Here is a 27271-nt window from a genome sequence, read left to right as displayed (position 1 = left end):
CTCTCTCTTAATCAGCTGAGTGGCCTTAGACAAGCTACTTAACCAACCTGTCTCACCTTCAGACTTCTGTGAGATGGGGATAACCTAGTTCAAATGAGATGAAAAGTAAATTTACTTATAGTAAGTAGCACATTTTTTCTTTTTGAGACAGAGTTTTGTTCTGTCGCCAGGCTGGAGTGCAATGGCGAGATCTCGGCTCACTGCAACCTCCGTCTCTGGGGTTCAAGCAATTTTCCTGTCCCCGCCTCCCTGTAGCTGTGACTACAGGCACGCACCACCACACCCAGCTAATTTTTGTATTCTTAGTAGAGACGGGCTTTCACCATGTTGGCCAGGATGGTCTCAATCTCTTGACCTTGTGATCTACCCACCTTGGCCTCCCAAAATGCTTGTATTACAGGTGTCAGCCACTGCGCCTGGCCCTAAGTAGCACATTTTAAGATGCTTTCTGAATGTGAGATTTTTCTAGTTCTTCCTTTTGCAAAGTACTGTTCTTTTTCTGTGATTGTTGAGTGATTCAAGTATAGAAATTCCATGATTAGAGTTTAAAAATACCTCTACAAATGTGTTTAAAACAATGAGCAGCGCTCAGTGGGCACTATTAAAACAAAATTATTTATATGATCACCTACTATTTTTATCTTAATGATTGCCAGCTATCTACTTGTTACACCTTTCCTCCTCTTTTACATTTCTGGATTAAATAATAATAGCTAACTTTTTTTGAGTACTTGTCATGGGCACTGTTCCAGTTTATTTGCATATATTAACTCATTTAATCTTTACAACAGCCTTTGAAGATGGGCCTGTTAGTATCCTCTATTTTATAAATGAGGAAGTGAAACTCATGTCAGCTGCCATTTCTGCCATCCATAGGGTAGGTAGGATCTCTCTGTACCCCTTCTAGAGTTTAAGAACTCAGCCACAGGGGGCTAATTAATTGGTTAATTCATTTTCTTACAATGTGCAAAACAGGGAGAACCCAAGTGGAGAGTGGTGAAGAGTATTGCAGTGCTAAACAAAAGTGACGCTCTGTTTTCAAAGGTGACTTCCAATGAAGACTGCTCTTTAGCCTGAACATGGAGGGAAAAAGAACAGTGTCAGTACCCACAGTCCTATTCTTCCTTCTACATCTGACATTATTATTTTTTTCCTTTCCATAGGCTTAGGCTTCTAATCCCAATGGTTACTTTTCTTACCTATTTCTGTAGCATGTTTTCATGCTGAAAGAGAAGTTGACGTGCTGTTGTCATCGTATTAAGGCCTAAGCAGAACAGCATTATTGGTATTATTATTTTTCCTCTCACAAACAGGATTCCACTTAATCTCTTTTACTGGATGGCACAGTTAAAGTGCCTTCTTCATCAGAGCCTGTTTTAAACAAGCAGGCCTTTTATTTTATGACACTTATATTGAGACACATTGAGTTATATCTGTCTTTTCATTTGCACCAACACATTTATTTGAGGACTCATATTTCCTAGGTAACGTGACTAAGGTAGATTTATCGGTGCTAATTTGCATACAGAACAACATTGGCAAAACTAAAATATAACAAACACATACTAACTTTTGACTTGCCACAGCCCACCAAGCATCTGCCTTCATTGCCATGCCTGTAATGAGAGGGAAATATATTTTCCTCTGAGTTTAAATCTAATTCCTTGTTTGTATTCCACTGTCGTCACTGCTGTTGAGAGCTCGAAGTGAGGTTTAAGAGCCTCTTCATATCTAACAGCAGGAGTTTATATTAGAGGTGGTAGTTCTGTATAACAGAAAATGTGGCTTTTGCTCACCCACCTCGATTTCATACCACATTTGAAGAACCCTGCTACATTTAAGTAAGGGGCAAGCCCTTTGTTTTGCAGAAAAGTTAATAGAGACTTAAGGCTACACCATTGTGTTAAAGCCTGGCTTTTATTTCTTTTTCTCAATGTTGCTTTTAAGTAGATTGATGTTTATGGCACAAATAATAAATGAATTTATTTAAAAATTCATTATTAAAATTTTTTTTTTTTAATTATTAGGTTGAAATTTCTTGGTCTGCCCTTCCCAAGTTTACTGGCAATAGCTTGGTGAACATCATCTGGACCTTTTCCTATACATTTACTTATGCATGTATCTGTCCTTAGAAGATACACATTATTGCTTCATGTGTGAACATGTGTGTCTAATATATGTTCTTCTGCTGTATGTATTGTTCTGCAGCTTGCTGGTTTCTTTTAGTCTTGTGCCTTGTAGAATAATCAGTGCTACCATGTTCAGACTTAATAGGCTAGATTAGTCAATGCTGTTATCATGAGTTATTCCTAAGATCTCAGTGGTTAACACATCAAACGTTTATTTCTCAGTCATGCACATGTGGGTCAGGTGACATCCCCCATGTTGTAACTCTTATAATCCGGCCTAATCTCACCTGTGATTCCACCATCTCCACATGTGGCTTCCAGGTCCTTGTAGCCAACAAATAGGGCTCTGGAGGGTTGCACATGGTCTCTTAAAAGTTTTGGCATACTAGCTACAAGAGAACTGAGAAATGTAGGGGTACACATGGTTACTTGGTGATACTGTGTTGCCATAGATAATGTTAAATAGTTCACACAGTCAGAATATATTATAGTTTGTTTTGCCAGTCTTCTATTTGATGGGCATTTGGATCATTTCCAATCGTATCCTTTTGTTATGTACAATTCTCCAGAGAAGATCCTTGCATGTATCTCTGGTACATGTTTTGCTAGGATAGATACCCAGGAAGTAGACTTTCCAGGTCAGAGAATGGGAGTGCTTTAGTTTTCATAAACACTGTCAAATTGTTTTGGAAGGTGGTTGCACTAGTGTTCTGTTGTAAGGATAGTATCTGAGAAAGTGCATTTCACCTGACCTTCAACAACAATAGCATCAGATCTCGTGTGTGTGTGTGTGTGTGTGTGTGTGTGTTTGCGTTTGTGTTCAGTGGCATCTTCATTCCTTTTGGCAAAATGGCTTCTTCCGTTTTGTTTGAATTTCTATTTTCTTGATTACTAGTAAGTCCTGGGCTCTTTCTAATACTGCTTTATGCTGCCTTCCCAAGTGAGCAGTGCTAGTGTGCAAAGTCGGGCTGAAGAAGGCTGGAGCAAGTGCAGAGCCAGTGGGTAGACAATTTTCCCTTTCAGGGGTGTCGAGCTCAGGGACATTTCTTTTGATATTCTCTATTGATTCCCCCACCTCCCCACCCCAGGTGCTATTTCAGTTGTTTCTACACCTCTAATTTTAAAACCGTGGGGCGAAGGATGATTTCTTGGGCATGTCATTTTTTTTTTTTTTTTTTTCTGTGTAGCTGTCTAGTTTTGTGCTTGGAGTTTTTATGTCAGTTTTTGCCCACTTAGCCATTGTCTTGTTATCTTCTGGTTCTCTTTGTCCCCTGTCTCATTTTTCATTCTTTTTCTCTGCTTCTGCTCCCTTGTTCCCATAGGCCCTTAAATCTTTATGTGATGCTTTTCTTTTAAGTTGTATTTTTCCCCTTCCCCTCCAAGCTTAGAAATGTTTGCTCTATCAAAGAAATGCAGGAAGGAAGGGAATGATGGCAAGGATATTGTACAAGTCCAAAGGGAACAAAACCTAGGTGCCCACCTACCCCAGCTAGTTTAAGAATGTGATGCTGTTCCTATCACGGTCACTTTGCCAAAATCCATGTGAAGGAAGGAAAAAAGCTGGGAATTAGTCCAGCTTTCATCAGGCCTCTGGCTTACTATATGATCCCTAGGCAAGACACTTTCCCTCATTAGGCCTCCAGGTTCCTGACTGTAAACTGAGGTGATTGGACCCCAGTGGTCCCTTTATATCTTGAAACCCCAGTATTTGAAAGATGTGACTAACTGGGAAACTTCTCCAGTATAGGGTCCCAAAGACCTTTTTAAAAGTGGATCACTGCCATTCCCCTTCACCTTCAGCCTGTGAAGCACTGTGTCAGTAAGGGCCAGTCAGGAAGACAGGGATTTTGTGAGGTCATTTAATAGAATTTAACAAAGGGCCGGAAAGATTGTAAGGCACACAGGCTTGGGAGGCAACACAGAGATGGATGGACAACAGCAGGAATCTTCCGTGAGCCATAGGAGAGGAAGGAAATGGTGTTGGCAGAGTCTAGGGCTAGCTGTTACAAGCAGAAGTCACAGCAGGGGAGATAGCGGGAGCTGGAATGTGGAAGAGAGGGCTGTCTGGAGAGACCTGGAGCTTCAGAGGAGATGCTGTTACACCCACAAAGAGGACAACAAAGCCTGGTGTCTTCCCCCTACTGTTCAGTCTCTGAACAGAGTCTCAAATTTAGGCAGAAGAGCCTGTGGAATGGTCCTGAGGGCAGGCTGGCAAATGACTGGCAGAAACAATCAAAAGGCACTGGGGCAGATGATCTTTATACTCCATTCCATTCCTTGCATTCTAGAATTCATGGATTATCTGAGAGATTCTTCACGTCTCCTGCAGCAAAGGTGTTATTTTTAGGGTCATAACAGGTAGCTCTTCCTAGGAGTTGAAATAAACTTCTACCATTCTAGCATCTTGGGACAACACCTATTCACGTCTCCACCTCCCTCCCTCCCAAAGCCTGGAGTAGTTACATTTTACCTTACATGAGCTCTGTCAGCATTTCGTGAAAGTCCTATTCCTGGTAGACTTTTGACGAAAGGGACACTATTTTACTTGTCTCTTATCTCAGTCTCTATCACCACAGAGCCTCTGGGACCAGAATACAAACACAGGGAACCAATAGTGTTACCCAGTTGATCCAGAAGTTTTACTGTTTCAGAGTAACTTGTGATCTTGGGCAAGTTCAGCCCGTTTCCTAATTTGTAACATGGCTTTATTGGTCAGTAAAGCCAACTGGGCAAAAAGGTTGTGCAATAGTAACAAATAACCCCCAGAATTTCAGTGACTAAGAATCCACAAAGGTGTATTTTTTACTACACATTTATGTAAAGTCACTTGTTATATGTCCATCCTTATTCTGGTCCCTGGCTGATAGATCAGCTACCATCTTGAATGTTGCTATTCCCCATATCTAGAGAGGGCAAACTTGGATGGGGTGGGAGGGATGGCAATTAAACATTGGCCTGAATGTGTCACACAACATATGTACTCACAACTTACTGGCTGGAACTAGTTAATTGATATGATACTGTGATATAATAAAAAAAATACATATTTGGTCTTTACCCCTGGTTCCTGGCACACAGTTCCTAAGACCCTTGGGATATCTGAAGTGATGAGTGTCTTTTCTACCCTAATGAGATGACTAGTGGTTGGAGTCCACTAGGTAGCTTCAGGATTGTGACTGGTTACTAGAAAGCCCATAGCATAATTAGAGGGTTGGGACTTTCGGTTCCATCCTCCCAGTCTCTGGGGAAGAGAGCGGGACTAAAAGTTGAGTTAATCGCCAATGGCTAATGAGGTAACAATCGTGCCTATGTAATAAAATCATAAAATCTTAAGAGGACAAGGTTTGGAGAGTGTCCAGATTGCCAAATATGTGGCGGTATCTGCAAGGTGGTACCCCCAGAGAGGGCATGGAAGCTCCATGGGCATACCTTGTTATGTACACCTCTTCCATCTGGCTGTTCACCAGTGTCTTTTGTCATATCCTTTATAAATAACTGGTAAATGTCAGCAGTGGTTTTTGTGAGCTCTGTTAGCCATCCTATAAAATTAGTTAAACCCGAGGAGGGGGTCTTGGGAACTCCCAATTGATAACTGGTTGGTCAGAAGCACAGGTAAAATAACCTGGGGCTTGTGCCTGGCATCTCAAGTGGGTATAGTCCTGGGGGACTGAGCCTCTAACCTGGGGGATCTGGTGCTAACTCTAGGTAGTAGATACGGCATCGCCTAACTTCAGCTGAAGTAAGGAAGTGCCTAGAAGGAAGAAGACTGAGGATATTTCTTGATTTGCACTAATGACAGCTACAGAGAGAGATAATAATTCTTGACATTTCCTGATTGTTTTAACCATGAAATGTGAATATTTAATATAATGCCTAGCTCATAAGTGCTCAATTAATAGTAGATGGAACTATTATTGTTATTATTATTCAGCAGTTTATATTACATTTCCAGCGTACTTTCTACCATCCATTTGCATAGCAGATTTCTTCTCACCCTTTTTTACAACTGAAAATGCAGAAGTAAACATAAATTATACTTCTGTAGATGTATCACAATTTTTTTTTTTTTTTTCGAGACTGAGTCTCACTCTGGCACCCAAGCTGGATTGCAGCCTCAGCCTTCCAGGCTCAAGTTGTCCTCCAGCCTCAGCCACCCAATTAGCTGGTACTGTGGGCATGCACTACCACACCCAGCTAATGTTTTCACTTTCTGTAGAGGCAGGGTCTCACTATGTTGCCCAGGCTAGCCTTGAACTACTGGGCTCAAGCAATCCTCCTGCCTCCGCCTCTCAAGATGTTGGGATTACAGGTGTGAACCACTGCGCCTGCCCACACCCAGCTACAAATTCTTAATGAGTGGAGTTGTCTTGAAGTTTTAGAGCCAGTCAGGGCCCTAGTTTTCCAAGTTTTGGATTGACAAAAATAGGTGATTATTCTGTAAAAGAATTCCTTTGTGGAGTGATAGCCGGGTGTCATCAGTGGATTTGGAACTGTGCTCATTGTCCTGGTTTTCAATTTAAGAGCAACAGACTTCAAGCTGGCTTTCATTTGAGTCAGTGTGGAAACAGTCAATATATGTTACATGTCTGTGAAGCTGGCCTCTGGATCAATTGCAATTAGTTTACAGCAGATTGCATTAACATATCTAAAATTAATATGGCGAGTGTTCTGATGAAAAGGAATTGACCACAACCACATTGTGGCTGTTTTTAGTCTCCCTCAAATGCTCTTTTCAAACTATATTTTTTCTTTCTTTGATTAATGGCTTTAAATTGTTATGTCAACGTAGACATAATCTATTGATTGTTCCTATTTGCCTTTTAAGAGTGGTCCTAGATAATAGCACACAGCTAATGTTTAATGTTTTCTTTCACTAAGGGGCTTTTTCGCTAAATGCCTTAAACTCGTATTTTTCTTTGTATGTTATATAACACGCTATTAAGACTATAAAGCCTTTGAGTATGTTCATTTACAGAATTTTGTGTTTTTCAAATTACTAATGTTTCATCAAGACTTAAAAAGTAAGATTAAGAAATAATGTGTAGTTAAAAAATAATATACAGTAAATGATGTGAGCATTGCTTGTCTGACAATTTATTTTTATCCCAGTATTATTTATTTCTAAAGAAGAAGTATAGGCAACTTCAATATTAAAAGCAAAACCAAACCATCATTACCAGCAGCTACAAGGACAGAACAGAGAGCTATCTTTAGGCTTGATCATGTTGAAATTTGAATTTTTTACCAGCGTGTATACATTATATTATGTTTATTTCATGTCTTAAGGACTAACTTGTACTTTTTTATTTTTAGAGGTGGCCAGTTTCTGGGAATGAAAAATTGTCCATATCAGGAGACAAAAGGCAGAGTTGATTCATTTGGCCATCTAAGTGGCATTTTTTGGGTGTCTTTCATATGTCAAGCACTGTCACCTTCTTCACAGAGATACAGAGAAGTTTAAGGCATACTTTCTACCCTTTAGTGGAACACAGTCTAGTAGTGGGGGTATAGAGCTTTGAATCACCCTATTTCAAAAGAGCTCCATGAATACATCATAGCCTGGGGATACCAGAAGAAAATGACATTTTAAGGACACAATAGATGTCCCAAAAGGTAATGGCTCCATGTGATGAAGCCCTGTGGGCCTCACTTTTATGATCTGTGTGACACTGCCTTGGACATCCACCAAAGCCGTGGACAGAAGCCAGTAGGGATTGTATCAGATGATGTCCATGTACTATCAGTCTTGTGATCCAGTTGTGTGATTGATTTTTTTGGTTTGTGCATTAACTGTATTGTCATCCTTCCTCTTGTGAGTAGTGTTTCCTTTGCATATGACTCATGGATGGAAAGGAGTTTACATTAAGTGTATTCATTTTTCCTGGTTTTTTTTTTTTTCCTTCTTTTAAAAATGGGGCTTATGGATTTGATAGGGAATACTGTTGATATTATTGGATAAAATGTAAGGAATTTATTTGTTCATGTTATTGTGTCCTTTGACTATGTCCTTTTAACACAGATAAACACGTAGTGCATATTGGAAAACCACTTCTACTTGAAACTTAAGCAAATTTCCTTTAATACACAAGTTGCAGTTTAGGAACTAGTTTAATTAATAGTCAGTCTTTCAGGTTATTGCGCTCAACCTTGGTGGATGAAAGAGATAATCTCGTTAAACACACAATGGCCCTACCCAGACTCTGTTAAAAACTATGGTAAAGAAATGAATTAGTCTGTGGCCCAGTGACTTCAGAGTGTTTAAACAAATTTCCTGAAAAACCTTACAATGATTAACAATCTATATACAGTTATTAAAATAATGCTATGCTTTTTATTTATTTGGGGTGAGAAGGGGGGAGCCATATCCTTGTAATAGAGTCCTTAACAGTTTTTAAAATAACTTATTTTGAAATACTTGTAGACTCAAAGGAAGTTGCAAAAATAGTATAGCAGCCCCATGTACTCTTCATCCAGCTTCCCCTAATGCTGACACCTCATGTAGTTGTGGTACAATATCAAAAGCAAGACATTGATATTTGTGTATTACTGTTAACTAGATCACAGAGCTCACTCAGCTTTCAGCATTTTTAAAAAACCTGCATTCATTTGTGTGTGTGTAGTTGTCCTTAACAGTTTTTGTTAAAAAATAATTAGGCATGAATTTAAGTGGGTTTTTTTTTCTTTTGCTTCTCTCAACTCTGGGTTGCAGATTGCCAGTCAACAGTACCTCTAAGACTGGCCATGTAGGTTGACTTTTATTTTTCTTGCTATTAATGAATGTTCTTACCTCTCTCCTTCAATTTCTGTAGGCAGTTCAATTAACCTCCAGAAGATGGCTGAACCTGCAGGAATACCAGAGCAAGAAACTGATGTCTGACAACGGAGTGAGAGTTCAAAGATTCTTTGTAGCAGACACTGCAAATGAAGCTCTCGAGGCTGCTAAGAGACTAAGTAAGCTGATTCATAATGGGTGAAATACACTTGCCCAAATCAGTGAATTCACAGGTAGTGGTTTCCCACTAGTTAATTTTTTTTTGTTGTGGATTAAACTGACAGGGACAGATACAGGGGAGAGCTTAGAACTGCAAAAGCAAAAAAGTCCAGATTGCCTCATGTACATGTGTGTAAGTGTGCAGGAATCACATGGTGACTGCAGCATGAAGGGAGGGGTCTGCTTTCAGAGCTTTGTCCCTGTGAGTCTTCAGTCCTGCTGACCTGGGAGGAGATGTGGAATCACAGGACAGCCTTTAGTGTGATGGCCTGGGTGTAGGAGAATAGAGCCTTTCTTCCCTGGCACACCTAGAGGTTTCCTCTAGACCGGGCCCTGCCTGACCCATGCTGCATGAGATTCACAGGCACCTCTGTGTCCTCAGTTCCGCCAGGATCACTCACTGGAGGCACTTGGCCTAAGTGTCAAAAACCTTAGAACAGGCTCAGTGGGGTGGCTCATGCCTATAATCTCAGTACTTTGAGAGGCTGAAGAGGGAGGATCACTTGAGTCCAGGAGTTTGAGACCAGCCTGGGCAACATAGCAGAACCCGTTTCTACAAAAACTAAAAAAATTAGCCTAGTATGGTGGTGTATGCCTGTAGTCCTAGCTACTCTGGAGGCTTTGGCAGGAGGATCACTTGAGCCCAGGAGTTTGAGATTGCAGTGGGCTATGATCACTCTAACATACTCTAGCCTGGGCGCCAGAGTGAGACCTTCTCTCTCTTAAAAAAAAAAAAAAAAATTAGAACAACAAACAACTTCCCTTTCTTTTCAGTATCCCTTAGGGAGGGTGTATCCTCAGAAATTCTTACAGTATGAGCATTAGGGTGTTTTCATCCCAGCTCTTTTTGAAATGAAGAATAGTACAACAGTGGAGCATCGTTCAATAATGTGTGCAGGGAGTGGATAGAAGCCTTCAACAATATTTGATAACACAAAAAGGAAATTGTGATCCATGTTAACTAATAAAGGAAATGATAACTGCAATTTAAAAAAGCAAAAAACATCGATTTAGGAAAACTTTATTCTTTTACCTGAGATAGCAGCACATGGGATGTTGCTTCATGGTAATTTTTCAGAGATTTTAGTCACTATTTCACCCACTTCTGTCAGCTGTGGGTTAGTGGCTGGGAGAAACATGGCTGAAGGGCTTGAGAAGCCTTTGCAGGGTGAGTCAGTTGTCGACATCCTTCTTTAAGTCCCTTAGAACATGGGGAGAGTGCCCTCTGAGTGACTGGAGGAGACCAAAGACAAGGGCATGACTTTAAAGTCAAGCTAACTTTGATTCAGTGTTTTGCCTTCCCTTTACCAGCTTTGTAATTCTGCAGAAGTACCTTCTCCGTCCTTGCCTCAGTTTCTTTAGGTCAAAGCTAATAGTACTTATTTCCCAATGCTATTGCGAGTCTTTAGGAGTGTATTAGTCTATTCTCATGCTACTAATAAAGACATACCTGAGACTGGGTGATTTATAAAGGAAAGAGATTTAGTGGACTCACAGTTCCGCATGGCTGGGGAGACCTCACAATCATAGTGGAAGGCAAAGGAAGAGCAAAGGGATGTCTTACATGGTGGCAGACGAGAACTTGTGCAGGGGAACTCCCATTTATAAAACCATTAGATCTCGTGAGGCTTACTCACTACCATTAGAACAGTATGGGGAAAACTGCCCCAATGATTCAATTATCTCCCCCTGGCCCCACCCTTGACATGTGGAGATTATTACAATTCAAGGTGAGATTTGGGTGGGGACAGCCAAACCATATCAAAGGGAGATTGTTGTGTGGTAGAACATCTAGCTCATTTTCCTACTTACAGATCCAGATATTAGGGATCAGGTCCTGCTGTCTGCCTTTCAGTGAGCATCCCCGCCTGTGGCGTACAGACTTTGTAGGTGTCGGTCTGGATTGCCACTGTCTAGTAGGAGTATAATGTGAGCCACGTCAGTATTTTAAAGTTTTCTAACAGTCACATTAAAAAAATGAAAAAAAGGGTGAAATTAATGTTAATAATATATTCTGTTTACTCCAATATATCTAAAACAACATCATTTCAACATGTAATTAATATAAAAAGTTATCAACAGGATATTTTGTGTTCATTTTTTTGTCCCAATCTTCAGAAACCTGGTTGGAATGCTACACTTCCAGCACATCTCATTTCAGACTAGTCACATTTCAGGTGCTCAAGAGACTCATGTGGCTAGTGGCTACCATCTAGGACAGTGCACATTTGGACACTAGAAGGATTTGCATGTGCATCCTTCAGCCTTGGGAATGCAGTTATTTCCCACTAAAAATAAAGAATTGTGCATCTGCTACTCAGTCTTGTCCAGGTATCAGTAGCAAAGGTTGAGAGTTTAGGATAGAAGCACTCTCCATATTTCAATATTCTAATTTTCTATGCTCTTTTAAGAGTAAGTCGCAGGTACTTCAGCTAGTAATTGTTGTTCTTTGAACTTTTTAAAGTTCTACCAGATGCTAATACACCAGACCCTTTCTATGTTATGTCAGTTGAAATGTATATGCATTCTGTTCTGGAACAAATATTTATCGAGGGTCAACCATGTACTAGGCACTGTGGACACAGCTGTGCAAGACAGGCAAGCCCTTTTTCTTCATAGAATTTATGTTCTAGAAAGAAATTAATTTGTGACTTTCAGATGTTAAATGTAGAAATTGAAGTGACTTATATTTTAATAAATGAAAATTGGTTTCATTTTTAAAAGCTATCAAGATTGGTTTTTACTGTGAAAAAATCCCAGTAAAATAAGATCTAAACCTGGATGAGAGCTCCTCAGTGAACTTTGATAATAGACTCAGTAAAGGTTAGTACTGTATTCCAGCCTTTTCATAAGAAAGGATCATTTTTGTTTTATACTCTTGTGGTTTGGGGATTGGGAAGTGAGAGCAAAGAAATGTAAAGTTCAAGTTGGTCTTTGATCTTCATTTCCCCATTATTTTCTTAAATACAGTGAAGCACTAGCATTGCAGGTATAACTAAGTTTTTTAAAGAGAATTCTGGAGGCCAGCTGATTACTCCCCTCACCCCTCTTAGGCATAACACCTAATCTCTTTGAGATATTCCTGGAGATATGCACTTAGTGAGCTAATTGACTTCTTAGTTATGGTTTTATGAACATTTATTTAGCCGTTGTATTGTGGTTGGGGATTGTATACCATGCTTTTTATTTGTATTTATTTTTTACTTCTTTTAGAGACAGGGTCTCACTCTGTCACCCAGTCTGGAGTGCAGTGGTGTAATCATAGTTCAGTGCAATCTCGAACTCCTGGGCTCGAGTGATCCTCCCTCCTCAGCCTTCAGAGTAGCTAGGACTACAGGCACACACCACCACACCTGGCTAATTTTTGTGTCTTTATTTTTTGTAGAGATGGGGTCTCTCTGTGTTGCCCAGTTTGGCCTCAAGTGATCTTCCTGCCTCAGCCTCTCAAAGTGCTGAGATTACAACCGAGAGCCATTGCACCTGGCTGTATCATGCTTTTAATAGAATTTCTGCTCTGGAGGAATGAGCAATGTTGCATTGACGTGTTGGGCTGGGACAAGGGAGGGAAAAAAAGAGACAATAAAGCAATTTGAAGTAAAAGAAAATTAGTTCTTCAGGTATGCTCTCAAGAAATACAAACTGGATAAAGGGTTGAGAATGATAAAAGGATTGACAAAATCAAGCTGGATAAAGGAACGGAGAATGATGCATGGTTGTGTGTGTGTGCTTATAGGAGTGTGTGAGTGTGTGTGCATCATAGATATGCACAGGTGATATATGCATAGATATCACCTGTGCATATCTATGATGCTCCTTAAGGTGGTATGGCCAACAGAGGGCCTCCCTGTGATTCTGTCTAGAGCTAAACAGGAATTTGGAAAATTCAAGCTCCTTATTTGGTGAATGAATGAGTAATCCTTCCCGAACTCAGTGAGTAGTTTTGGTAGAAGGAAGGTCTCCTCTGATTTCTGTTGTTGAATAGTTTTGATCTAAGGGGAAATTTATAGCATTAGAAGAGGATATGGAACCAATTCTAGTTGGTTAAAAGTGAGATTAGTTGATCATAAATATAAAAATTGTGTGCACATCACTGAGATTACCTGGAGAGAGCAAAGCAAGAAGAATCTGGCAAAACTTCAGAGTATTTACATTCTTGTCACCACAAGATTGACAGAACCAAGAGCACGATTGAAGTTTTAGCAAATAGATTTGAGGTTAAGATTAAAACTGGATTATGCACGCATCTTCCTGATTGTCCTGAAAAAATGGGATCTTCACCTTGTAATTATGATACCATCATGGGAGAAAATTGCCTAGAATGATAATGTGTCTAACACTGAGAAAGTGCTATATAAGATTTTATTGCTATCAGCATCATCATTGTTGTCAGTGGCAGCAAATTCCAGGAGGTTCACTACTGTTGTGATTCTAACTCACAGAGAGACCAGAGACATCGTAATAACTATCCTGTTAATCATGTGTTAGGAGAGTTCATATTTTAATTAGAAAGATTTGTAAATAATTGAAAGATATTTGCTTACCTTCCTACTTTATTCGTATTTTGAAATGACATTTTATAAAATATTTTGAAAATAAATGTGACATTAATCATATCTGTGATTTCCAGGGTGACTTCTATGCGGATTGTCTCGCAGATCTCTTTCTTTGTGCCTGAAGCTGCATTCCTAGTTGTCTGTTGACCACTTGTTCATGAGTGTCTTTGGCACACCTGACCTAAATGGAACTTGTCATCTCTTGGTTGCTTCAAACCTTCTCTTCTTCTTCTCGCCACCGTACTTACCCAGCTGAAATAGCTCTGCATCATTAATGTCTCTCATGTCTACTATATTCAGTTGGTCGCCAAATTCAGTCATTGTTTATGTCATTTTACAAGCAAGGAAACAGGCAAGATAAAGTTAAAAAACATGCCGAGATTGTAGAGCTAAATGACAAAGATGATGGGATTTTAATCCAGTCAGATTAGATTAAATCTCCCCTAGCATTTTCCTTTTGCTAACTTGATGATGATATTTTTGGGAGATTTTTATGTGTGGGTCAGCATTTTAAACATGGAAAATGCATATTAATAAAATTAGAAGATTGGATTAAAACTAGATGTGGCAGGTTTTAAGGTGCAATATATAGAAACTGCAATCTGCAGATATTTTCTTAATGATTCATTTGCTTTTATCTCTGAGCAAATAGAACCTTTTGCTGTGTAGTTATGGAAAGCTTGTTAATTTGAACATTTGTTTAAAATGGGTAATGCAAACATTTTGTTTCTGAAACACTGTTCATAATGGTAAGATATTGAGTGAGATCCTCATTTTCTTGCATAGAAAATGGATTTATGTCTGAGAGAGCAAATTTGTTTGAATTAAGTTTTTAATGTGTGGATAATATTCATTGCTGCTGCCATTTATCGGAGCCACCTTTTATAATCACGCTTTAAAGGAGGAGTTGTTTACGTTGCATACAATTTTCTTAGGAGGCTTATAAGTACATACTTTTTTTCTCTTATGGATTAAATTAATGAATACAGTCAACAGATCATTACAGAATACGTACTGTATGAATGACTGATCTTCATGTTACCTTTTCAGTTCTCTTTGAAAGTGAGTGAAGGATTGTGTCTCTCATATAACTGGAAATACCTGTCTTAAAAAAGTATTTGTATATAAACTTAGATGAAACATATCTAGGATCACTATCTTTCAGTTTTTAGAATCTCTACAATTTATTAATTATTACACACATGTTGACATGAGACTCTTACCATTTGATTAAGCAAGAAAATTGCGTTTCAAAAGCTCAGTTTTATTTTTTGTCGGGAAAGAAAATTGAACTATGAATGGAGAAATTAATCTTCTCTGGCCTAATGACATGCATCCTAAAATGGAGATAAGGAGCTTTTATTGAACTTGGCTAGCTTTTGATTGCTTTCAGCTATAACATGTTTCCATTCGTCAATATGATAACTTGTTCTTTTGGTATTATGTAATCACATCCTAAAGCCTGGTGAATTACTTAACACCATTAAGGAATTGTATTTTATGTAAAAAAGGAACTGTTGTGCATTGACTACTGATTGATATGTACTATTAATCCCATAGGCAATTAAATACATTGCAAGCCTCCTTGATTGTTGTGGCTTTGTCCTATGACATGTGGTTAGGATCTTGCAAAAAGATCTTAATATCCTTTTTGTTGAGATGACGGTCATTTTTGTCTTATAATGACAGACAAGGATAACATTGATTTTTGTGAAGTAAGTTTTCCTTTTACCAACATATCAGCTGCCCATTATTTTGACTTTGGAGTCAATAATATAAAGCTGCTCCTAGGGTAATGGCATATGTGGTCCATGAGAGGTTGAAGCGGTATCTGCTTTCTAGGAATAACAGTGGTGTCCTCACCAGACAGATGGTTCCTGTGTTGTGATTTGATTGTGTGCCTGCTTGCTGTTGGCCTCTTTGGTTCCTTCCCATTTTTTAAGTCTGATTGTCCTGCCTTCTTGGTGATTATGTGAGCCTCCCAATTTCTTTTTCGTAATTTAGTTCATGCTTATTTCAGCTAGAGTTAATTTCTGTTGCTTGCTGCTAAGAACCTGGTCTCATGCAGATAGAGTGCTTCTCATAGGTCCTCAGAGGCAGTAGGTGCTCACGAATAAATATTGTTATTCAGAAAATGTTCACTTGCTCATGCTCGCTTGCAAATGCTCCTTAAAGGAGCACCTGAATTTAAATTAATGGTTTTCCCTAACTGTATTTATAAAGAGGATATCCCATTCAACAAGTTGTAGCTTTTAATGACATTTTCTATTGTATGTATTTTTGCAAAGAGATCCCCCTTTTATAAAATGTTCTTTTTTCTTCTTCCTAAGTCTGCAAATATAAATGGTCTTCTCTGGTCATCTCCTTAGAATTTCTCTGTGCTAGAATATCTTTTCCCTAAGTGTCTTGTGGTATTCACTGAATAGAAGCAGCAGGAGACCTGCAGAGTGAAGGGCGAGATCAAGGCGGGTTGTGGGCAGGCAGGCTTTATGGGAGTGTACATGTAGCTTCCTTTCAGTTTTCTCAGAAACAAATGAGAACAGTACTTTGAAACTCAATGCCTTAACTTCAATTTTAACAGCCTACTAAAGCAAGGATTAATTCTTCTTACACTTTAACCAATAAAAATAATAGTGGTGGTGTTTAAGCTTTGGGCCTTTACCATGTGCCTGGTATTGTGCTGAGCATTTCATAAATATTATCTCCTGGAATCTTCATCTAAACCAAAGGGAAAGACTTTCCTTTAAGGACTGGTACTGAGTGTCACCAGATCTCTTCATGCCCATGATTGTGTATCCATGGTAACTAACATAATTTTACTTTCTGTCTTTTTGGTGTGTCATTAATGCAGTTATGTATTGTCTTGTTTTTATTTTTATTTTTTTAATTTTTAATTTTTTAATTTTTTGAGACACTTTTGCTCTGTCGCCCCGGCTGGAGTTGGGGGGTGCGATCTTAGCTCACTGCAATCTCTGCCTCCCAGGTTCAGGCGGTTCTCATGACTTAGCCTCCTGAGTATCTGGGATTACAGGCGTGCACCACCATGCCCAGCTAATTTTTATATTTTTAATAGACACGGGGTTTCGCCATGTTGGCCAGGATGGTCTCGAACTCCTGGCCTCAAGTGATCTTCCCACTTTGGCCTCCCAAATTGCTGGCCTTTGGGAGGCCAAGTTGGGAAGATTATAGGCCTGGCCGACTTGTTTTTTTAAAGCTACCTCAATGAGAATGGGCAAAGAAGTTATGTTGGCATGTGGTCTCATTTTCCAGGACTTTCCCGTGAAATATTTTACCCTGGGGGCCTTTGACTCACCCCATTGTAAAGTTTGGCAGTTTTGAAAGTTCAGAGGGTACTTTATGGGCTATAAATGCAGAAAAACAGAAAAACTTTACCTAGGGTAAATGACATAGGACCTCACTGCTGTGATCGCTCTGTCTGGGTGGATTGCCCCTTTTAAAGAAATCTTAAACATAATTAGACAAATCTTTTCTGATTATCAAAGGAACATGCTCATTATTTTGATATTGGAAAATACAGAAAATTACAAAAAAGTAAAAAATAAGTAAAAAATATCTTCTAATCTCATTACTTAGAGGAAGCCTGTGCTAATATTAACATATTTTCTTTCATTTTTCTTATGCACGCATTCATTCAGCAATATTAATTTCTGTGTACATATGTATATGACATCATTGAGAGAGAATGAGCTTGTTTATAAATTTGGTGAGGTACTAAGTACAGTTTTGTTTATAATTTTTGTTTTAAAATTCTATATTATAAAATGAACATTGTCTAAATATTAAATTTTTTTTCCAAAATATTATTTTAAGGTTTTATGATAATCTCTAGATTGACTGTGTTATTTCCTCTTGTAGTTACTTTTGGATTGTTTTTCTCTGTATTGGCATATTAGGTAGTGCTAGCTTCTGAAGCACATGAGCTGCCCCATTCTCAGTAGCCTGGTGCAAGAAGAAGTTATTTCCTATTCACATAAAAATCTAGCATGATGTTCTTGGTCTGCCACAGGAACCCAGGCTCCTTTTGTTTTTCACTCTGCTGTCTTCCACACATGGCTCTCAAAGATGACCTGGAAAGTATGCCCATTCCAGCCACTCAAAAGGCAAAAAAACCATGGAGGATTGCATGTAGAAATTTGCATGGACTGTGTCATTTCAGCTAAAAGTAATTGCAAGATCTCAACCAACTTCAAGGGTGGCTGGGAAATACAGTTTCAATCCATGCTTAGGAAAATGAAGAAATGGGTTTGGTGATCATGTAGTGGTCTCTTCTGAAAGTAGTGTTTAGAATCTTGAAAATCTTTGTCTCTTTGCTTCAAGGCTTAGAAGAAACACAGGCTATACAGTCAGAACAGAGCTCCCATCCCAGCCCTACTTTGACTGATTACCCTAAACCACAATTTACTTGACTATAAAATAGGGGATAATAATACATACTTCAAGGAATGATTGAGATGGCAACAAAGATAAACGAAACACATTTCACACAAATGAGGCACTCACCAAGTTCTCTTTCTTTTTTTCTTCTTTTTTTGGATTGAACTGAGCCAGTGTTTTGAGCCGTCATAAAAGAAATACAAAACAACTATTAAAAACATCAACAGCAGATAAAAATAAAAATTTTCAATACTTTTGCAATAACACCCAAGTGTGAAGCTATATTTTTTTATACAACTTGTCAGATAACTTGATAATGAATATATAATGACTTGTGTACTGTTGGTTGATATTTTCTAAGTAGATGAAGATGTAAGTCAAAAGTTGCATAATTTTTAAAGAAAATGAGCGTCATACTTTCTTTACATTGCAACAGAATAAATATTACATATGGAATTATGCTTTTAAGATGCTACGCTATTCCCCAAGGTGGTTGTAACAGGCGTTGGCAATGTTTAACAGATGTTCATAAATAGTACTAAGGCTGTACTTGAGTTTTCTAGGTTACGGACAAAAAAGTCAGGAAATGAATTGAGAAGGTTTAAAAGAGTTGTGTTACTTGATCTACCTTAGGATGAAAATTGGGTAAGTAAACAAGCTATCTCAGCTGTGTAATTTTTTTTCTTTCATTCAACATCGAACAAGCTAAGAGATTTGGGAGTCTATTTCTCTCAAATTAAATGTGAGCCAAGTATTAGAGTTTTTTTTTTTTTTTTTTTTTTTTTTTTGTCTTCAGGCTTTTATTTGAGCAAATATACCAGTCACTTCAGCATGGGGTAGAGGAAACAGATGGGATGTGGATAACAGGGGAAAAATAACAGTGCTAAAAGTATTTGATATGCAAAAATCAAATTGTTCCCAGAATCTTCAGGTGCTAGATGCAGCACTGAAAAACAACTTTACATAAATATATATTTTCTTTATAAATGATCTGTCCATTAGCATCATAAACATGAGAAAACCTGGATCCCGTTGAGACACTCTTGCTCAGAATTTCTTACTACTGTTCCTTGTTTAGTGGATTCAGTTTTAACTCACTGTGGCATACACAGTCAGCTGTGCATGACACAGTCACAATTTACCTTTCACTCATTGTCCTCTCTTTATGCCTGTTACCCAGTGTGTGGCCACATCAGTTTCCTTCCTGCCTTCGTCCAAATTCTTTCTTTCATAGTGCACCTTCTAATATGGTGAGGATGACTCTGGAGTTCGCCTTGAATTCAAATCTTGCATTTGCTCCACGATAGCTTCACAACCCTAGGCAAGTTACTTAGCCTCTAGAATCCTCAGTTTCCTCATCTGTAAAATGGGCTTAGTAATAATGATTCCTAGAAGAGCCAGGAGAGTGAAATGAGATCATGCTGTGTATAAGGTTTAGCAGAGTTGTATACCCTAAAGTTTCCAATAATGGGTAGTTAGGATCATTATCATTGTCACGATCTCCCAGTTTTTGTGGCTCATCTTATCACCTCTTCAGTGATGTCTTTGAGAAGGCACTATGGTAGTATTTAAGAAGGTGGGCTCTGGAAGAGACTGCCTTAGTTTGAAGCATAGTCCCATCCTTTTTAGCTGTGTTGTAACTTCTCGAAGGCTCCATTTCCTCATCTGTAAAATATGGGATGTCAGTAGTGTCTACTCATGGGTTTGGTGGGAGGAATGATCTAGGCCTTAACAGTGTCTGGCTCATAGGAAACATCAGTAGATGATGTGCTTTTTGCTGTTACGGTAAATAGTGTGTTCCACTTCACAGCATACACTGGGTGATGCAGGGGTTGTAATTTAACCTGTTGCCTCTGTACCCAGAAAGAGGAAACACATTCCTTACAACATAGTTGTGAGGTGACCTTTCACACGATACTTTTCATATACAAAATAAAGTATAGGTGTTTCTGTAAATCTGGACAGGTTTCAAGATTCATCTGGCATTTAAGCTTAGAATTTCTGTCTCTTCGGTGTAGGTGATCATCCCTATTGGTTTGCCTGGGACAGACTTGGATACATCTGTTATTCCAGAACTATTATTAACTGCAAATCCCTTTTACTCTCAAAGTTGTCTCCATTTAAAGAATAAGGTTTTTGGTTACCTGAATAAGATTAAGGATGACTCTTTGATAGCAGCTGTCTTTAACAGGAAGCCTGTTTTGTAGGAAAGACAGTGAGAGTTTTGGCCGGGCGTGGTGGCTCACACCTGTAATCCTAGCACTTTGGGAGGCCGAGGTGGGCGTGTTGCCTGAGTTCAGGAGTTAGAGAACAGCCTGGGCAACACAGTGAAACCCCGTCTCTACTAAAATACAAAAAATTAGCTGGGCATGGCGGCATGCGCCTGTAGTCCCAGCTACTCAGGAGGCTGAGGCAGGAAAATTGCTGGAACCCAGGAGGCAGAGGTTGCAGTGAGCTGAGATTGTGCCACTGCACTCCACCCTGGGCAACAGAACAAGACTCCGTCTCCAAAAAAAAGGAAAAGAAAATTAGAGGTTTTTTTTGTTGTTGTTTGTTTGTTTGTTTTTTGAGATGGAGTCTCACTCTGTCGCCCAGGCTGGAATGCAGGGGCACGATCTTGGCTCACTGCAACCTCTGCCTCCCAGGTTCAAGCGATTCTCCTCCCTCAGCCTCCGGGGTAGCTGGGACTACAGGCACCCACCACCGTGCCCGGCTAATTTTTGTATTTTTCGTAGAGATGGAGTTTTACCATATTGGCCAGGCTGGTCTCGAACTCCTGACCTTGTGATCCACCCGCCTTGGCCTCCCAAAGTGCTGGGACCACAGACGTGAGCCACTGCACCCAGCCAAAGATGAGAGCTTTAAATATTATTCCATCAATTCTTGCAGCTTTTAAATGAAGGATGAACAAGAGAAGAAAGGGCCTTTCAGACAGTTTGGGATGACTACTGGGAGTGGGGTACAGAAATAGATAGGGAGGACGAGGCTGGATTTGTTCCAGGGCTAAAACTTTCCCATTCATCTTTGCATTCCTGGTACCTGGACTGTAGTGTGAATTCCATAAGTGATTACTGAATGGAAGAGTTAATAAGAGAACAAAGACGTCCGGGAACCCTCCATCTAGGCTAAAAGTTGCCAAGCAGGACTTCTGGTGTATACATACCCAGTGACTTTCTCTAATGTCATTGGGTCATGATTGTAAGCTTTGTTTAAGGGAGAAGGTAAAACTAAGGAAGCAGCAGCCCTGTGGGCAATGGTGGGAAGTTGGGAAATTAAGAAGGGACACATCAACTCGGTGTCTTTGCCTGTTGCCAGCCTTATGTCCAGGGTTCTCTTCAGGCTGATCCTCCTGTCTGATGCCACAGAACAGCCTTAGTTGAAATGTGGGGATGGTTAGGTCTGGTATTACCAGGAATGAATCTCCTTAGACAAAGACAGCTTCACCTTCTGTGGGTTCTCTCTGATCCCTGGCAGGTCATGTTAACAAAAGTCCCTGGTCCATAGTGGCTTTTTGTTCTGTTTACATTGATGAGCTCTACTTTCAGTTATAGGATCTTTGGATATGTGCTCATTTCAGTTTAAAGGTGTCCCAAATATGCTTATCTCAGTGCCATTTTTGTCACTGCCTCCCCTACTTCTGGAAAAAAACATCAGTATTGCTCAGTATTAGACAGTAGCTCTCCATCCTTGCCAGTGTTGTGTGTGTTATAAGTGAGGGGACTATAAGGAAACCATGAGAGGGCTCAAAACCCCCTGTGATTTAAGTAACCTCTTTTCAATGGGACGTTAATTCATTTAACAGTTATTGAGTACCTGAAATAATCAGGTACTGAGGTTGGTTGGGCACAAGGATGACTACAAATAGTTGGTGCTTCCAAGACGTTCACTGCTTGGTAGAGAGACAGATGTGTAAACTCATAGGGATACAGGAGTAGTGAAGGTGTGCCCAGATGTCATGGCACGCAGGGAAAAGGGATGCCTATTCCACTGTAGATGCTGGGTGGTCAGGGAAGCCTTCTTGGAAGAGGCAAAAACTACTTTCCCTTTCTGACTCATTATTAAATATAATACATTTAACAAACAGAGTTTTTTTCTGACCCAGAATAGAAACCTTGTCCTTAACTTTCTTTCTTTCTCCTGGCTCTCATGAAAATTATCTTTCAAAATGATTGGCAGGAAGTTGGCAATTCTAGCTTTAAACAGAGAAGTAATAACTGTGATCATCTTACTGTTTGTATGTAAAGCTAGTTACTTGTGTTGAGGGGAAGAGAGAGGTGTTTTCCGATGGAAGTGTAGAAGGCTGCTTTCTGAGATAGATCCTATAGACAACCCGTCAAGGGATACTACTTTAAATAAACCAAACCACTCCTTGCCTTTTAGGTCAGGAAACTTGTGGGTACCCACCCAGAGTTCATCAAACTAAGGAGGTTGGATGTTCATCAACCAAGCCTGTGAGAATGATGTATACACCAGAATGCCAATGGCACATTTACAAAATGGAATGATTTTCTCATGACTAGAATGTTCAGATCTGCCATCCTGATGTCTAAGGAGACACATTCATCTTGTTTTACCTTTATGCAATTCTTTTCCTTTTCAAGACAAAGAGCACATTTCAACAAAACCTTAGACTTCCATTTACTTATGCTCTCATCAAATATTGATCTGGTGTGTGTGCTAGGTGGTAGAAAATACAATGGCTGAAATGTTTTGAAAACTCAGTGTATCTGTAATAAACACTGTTAAGTGTTTATCCTGCTTTATCTCACTGAATCCTCATGTGCCCTTCCTGAGATATGCCATTGTCCTAATCCATAGTTTATAAAATAATCATCTAAGAGGCCCAGGCACAATGGAGCTTCTCAGAGTGATAGAGAAACAGTCAGTGGCCTTTGCTTCCAAGCCCAAAGTCCAGGGACCAGGGCCTCCAGCGTCCAGAGCCATGTTCATGAGGTTGCTTACCTTCGCTTAGGACGCAGAGCCATCTCTTCACACCCTCTTTCTCCCGAAGGTCAATTCAAAACTCCCTATACTGGGCAGACTCCCACCCTGGCACTCCTTTCCTGCTTGAGGCCTGGCTGACGTTCTGTGTCTTCCCTTCTTGGGGTGATTTTATTAGTCAAAACTCTCAGGAGCCCTGGTGCCTCCTCACCTCTGTCTTTAATACTGCAAGCAGCCCCCTTTAGCTGAACAAGGAACTGGTCTGTTGTGTTTCACATTACACAGGTATTCTCAATATAGAAACACACCTACTTTCACGATTCACTGCCTTTTAACTTCACAGTGTTTGGAGTTTAAAGGGGTCTTTTGTGAACATCGAAGTCCCGGAAGAAGTGAATAGCTAAAATTTTCCACATGACCAGTAGTATGGAAGTATAACTAATGATAGAGAATGATACTTTCATTGCTTCCGTTTTTACTCCTGTCACTAAAGGCTTGTAATTTCATACCACACCAAACAAATTTTTATTTGTTCAGCTTCCTTTGACTTAAGCAAAGTAGTTTTTTTGGTGGGGAGGGGGTATTGTTATTGGAGTCTGATCTTGAGGTATTATTTCATTTGGAAAGACTGATACAACTAAAAATCTGGTGTAATTCTTTCTGGTTTTAAAAAAGTTATGTCCAGCTAACTCTTAAAAAATCAAACCCCTTTTGAACTTTTAATTTAAAACAATATCAATGATTGCTAAAAGTCATCTATAGCTTTACTATCTTACTGATTTTCACTTTCTGTTTTCAATAATAAAAATCTTTTACCCATCACACCAGAAGGTACCAGGCTAAGGGATTTTCTGAGCTTTTGGGTACCATTCAATTGGTATCCACTAACATATGCAGAAAATAGTTTGAATATTTGAGCTTGGTGAGGATGCAGAGTATAAGCAAACAAATTAGCAAATAATTGACAGATTGTGAGAAATACTGTGACAGAAATACACAGGTTTCATGTTATAGGATAGTCAAGGAAGGCTTCTCTGAGGAGGTGATTTTTAAGCTGACCTGTGAGGATGAAGACGAGCCAGTCATGAGAACTGGGATGAAAGTGTTTCAAGCACAGGTGACAGGAGAGGCCAAGATCCTGAACTAGAAACAGCTTTATCAATTTGATAAACAGAAAGGGGATCAGTGAGAATGAAGTTTAGAAAAGGATAGTATGGTGAGGTCTGGCAAATGGGTTGGAGCCCAGATCGTATAAGGCTTTGTGCTCAGCTAAGTATATTTGATTTTATTCTAAGTGAAATGGGAAGCTACCAAAAGATTTGGATGAAATCCATGTCAGTTAGGTATTGCCTCAACAACGCTAGGTAACAAACCATCCCCAAACTCAGGGAGTCATTTGTTCTTGCTCAAGTGTCTGCATATTAGTGGGTCGAGGTGGCCCTCTCTGGGCTTGGCTGCAAACTGCAGGTTGGGTCCAGGCCTGTACCACGTGCCTCTCATCCTCCTCGGACTTGTGGGCTAGGCGTGGGTATAGTTTTCACAAGGAAGTGGCTGGAATGCAAGAGAGCAAGCCCAACTGCAGGTATGTTTCAAGCTCCTTGTTGCATCACATCTGCTAATATCCCATTGTTGGAATCCAAAGACAAGGGGTCAGGGCCTCTAGTGGGAAGAACTGCATGGTCACTTGGAAAATGGCATGGATCCAGGGAGAGATGAGGAATTGGGGCTAGTGATTTCTGCAATGACCTGATCTTATCTATCTTATAAAAAGTTCACCATAGTCGGGGGTGACCAACTGCTCTTGATTGCTCAAAAATGAGGAGTTCCCTGAACATGGGACTTTCAGTGCTAAAGCTGAGAAAGCCTAAGGCAAACCAGGATGAGTCGGTCACCCTGTGGACTGTCCTGTGGTAAATGGATTAATGTGGCTGCAGGAGAAGTGAGAAAGAGATCAGCTGTCATTATGGTCTTCCAAGTGAGAGAAGATGGTGGTGTGAATGAGAGGTTTACATGGGAGATGTGGTGGAGCTGATGTCTTTGAGATGTGTTTCGGATGGACAGCTCAGGACTTGTTGATGTTTGGGATGGGGTAGTTGAAGAAAGGCATTGGGGATGTGTTAGACCAATTGAATATGCTATTTGCTGGATATACAATTGAATGTGTTATATGTGTTAGACCAATTGAATATGCAAATATCCTATAGGGTAGGATAACAACTTTTAGTTGTTAGGCATTGGGGATGTGTTAGACCAATTAAATATGCTATTTGCTGGATATGCAATTGAATGTGCTATATGTGTTAGACCAATTGAATATACAAATATCCTATAGGGTAGAATAACAACTTTTAGTTATTATTGCGAGACTATAATAACAAGCCACTATTTGCAAATACATTATATATTATAGACATGTAATGTGGTATCTATCTTTAAAACCATGTTAAAGAAATCGATGGAATAAATGTGGAGGTTGACGTATATCCACCTGGACCTATAGTAATGTACACAAATTGTATCAGAAGAATGGTTGTCACTAACAAAGGTAATTTTCCTAATAGCCTTCATTGGCTACCTAGGCTCACCATAGTGGTTTGCTTCTATAGTAAGCAAGGAAGCCATGGACATTGGGAAATGAGTGTATTTTCTTCATTTTGATTTGTCAAGGCCTAACCCATCAGGATTTACAGTTTACAATTACATTGTGGGTTTTTCTATACAGTATCGTGGGGTGACAGTGTACCTGGTGTGGTAGAAACAATATTTGAATAGGATTTAGAAGGTCTGGATTTGAGCTGTGGCTTTGATATTCAGTTTTTTTTTTTTTTTTTGGAGGATGTGAGAGTTACATATGCTTACGATTAGATATTACCAATGTCTTTTCCCACTTGTTGAGTTGATGTCTTGAATAACAAGGAGGACCTATTCCCCAGACTATTTGGGGATGCTGGTTGAATTAATATTGAATTAACACCTGTTCATATGTGGGGAATGCCACTGAATACTTTTGTAATCTTGAATAACTTGCTCAGCATATTTGGTCTCTGTTTCTTTCTCTATGAACTGGGAATAGCAATTCAGGGATATTGTGAAGAGATATCATATGAGAGATTGTATATGAAGTTGCTCCATAAGGTCTTATCAATAAGATCTTCTTCCTTCTCTGCTAGGATAGTGAGTTTCCAGGCCTGGATTCACATTAGCTTTATTTGTGTTGTTTGTTTTTCCTTGCACCCTTGAATGTGATAATGATGAACACAGATTTGTTGAAGGGCTGGCTGATCAAGTGTCAAGTTCCTGGCAGTTCTTCACTCTGTGCCTTACACTCTGAACCATTTGGCTGCCTCTATAAAGCCAGACCTTCTGGGTTCTAAATACTTTTCTTCTAATTTTCCCACATGAGATCTTGGGCAAGCTTCTTAACTTTCCTGTGTGTTAAGTTTCCCCATCTATAAAAGGAACTAATCATATTTCTTGAATCAGATTGTTGCTGAGTCCTCATTAAATTAATAGCGATAACTCAGATCAGTGTATGGAAATCAATCAATACAAAAGACAATAAATGTTAACTCCTTTATTATTATTGCTGTTATTATTTACAGGTAGGTTTCCTGCTGCATTTATTTGATTTGTAGACTTGAGAGACAAGGTAGAACTATTTAATTACATAGAAAATTGGAAAGTACTGATATGATGAACTCTAAAGGGGAATGTGATATAGATTTCTATTATTTAGTTTTAGGCAGTTTATGATTTTTCCACAGTGACTAGTGTACTCCATGTGATAGATCTAACGTATTGTTGTATTAGTCCGTTTTTATGCTGCTGATGAAGACATACCCGAGACTGGGAAGAAAAAAAGATTTAATTGGACTTACAGTTCCACATGGCTGGGGAAGTCTCAGAAACATGGCTGGAGGTGAAAGGCACTTCTTACATGGTGGCAGCAAGAGAAAAATGAGGAAGAAGCAAAAGTAGAACCCCCTAATAAACCCATCAGATCTTGTGAGACTTATTCACTATAACGAGAATAGCAGGGGAAAGACTGGCCCCCATGATTCAATTACCTCTCCTGGGTCCCTCCCACAACACGTGAAAATTCTGGGAAATACAATTCAAGGTGAGATTTGGATGGGGACACAGCAAAACCATATCAGTTGTGAAAAGGGGTTTTGACTTTTTCAATCTCAGTCCATTGAAAACTCATTCTGTTTTCCCTTGCCCTGCAGAGTCTATTTCATCTACTGCTATACCCTAACCCA

General features: G+C 39.4%; 1 protein-coding gene across 14 annotated transcripts in view; it reads left to right on the top strand.

Annotated features, from left to right (window-relative positions):
• Positions 1-27271, top strand: part of SUCLG2 (succinate-CoA ligase GDP-forming subunit beta) — a 426327-nt gene that overhangs the window by 45748 nt on the left and 353308 nt on the right. For all 14 annotated transcript variants that reach the window (XR_010155641.1, XR_010155638.1, XR_010155640.1 and 11 more), the window contains exon 2: positions 8939-9080. Coding sequence is in view for 10 of the 14 variants with exons in the window: in XM_063806902.1 (XP_063662972.1) it covers positions 8939-9080 (142 nt within the window). In the remaining 4 variants the exon portion in view is untranslated. The remainder of the gene's footprint in view (positions 1-8938; positions 9081-27271) is intronic.

The sequence above is a fragment of the Pan troglodytes genome, chromosome 2, assembly GCF_028858775.2.
Source record: "Pan troglodytes isolate AG18354 chromosome 2, NHGRI_mPanTro3-v2.0_pri, whole genome shotgun sequence".
Lineage (NCBI taxonomy): Eukaryota > Metazoa > Chordata > Mammalia > Primates > Hominidae > Pan > Pan troglodytes.
This window is presented reverse-complemented; position numbering and strand designations above follow the sequence as displayed.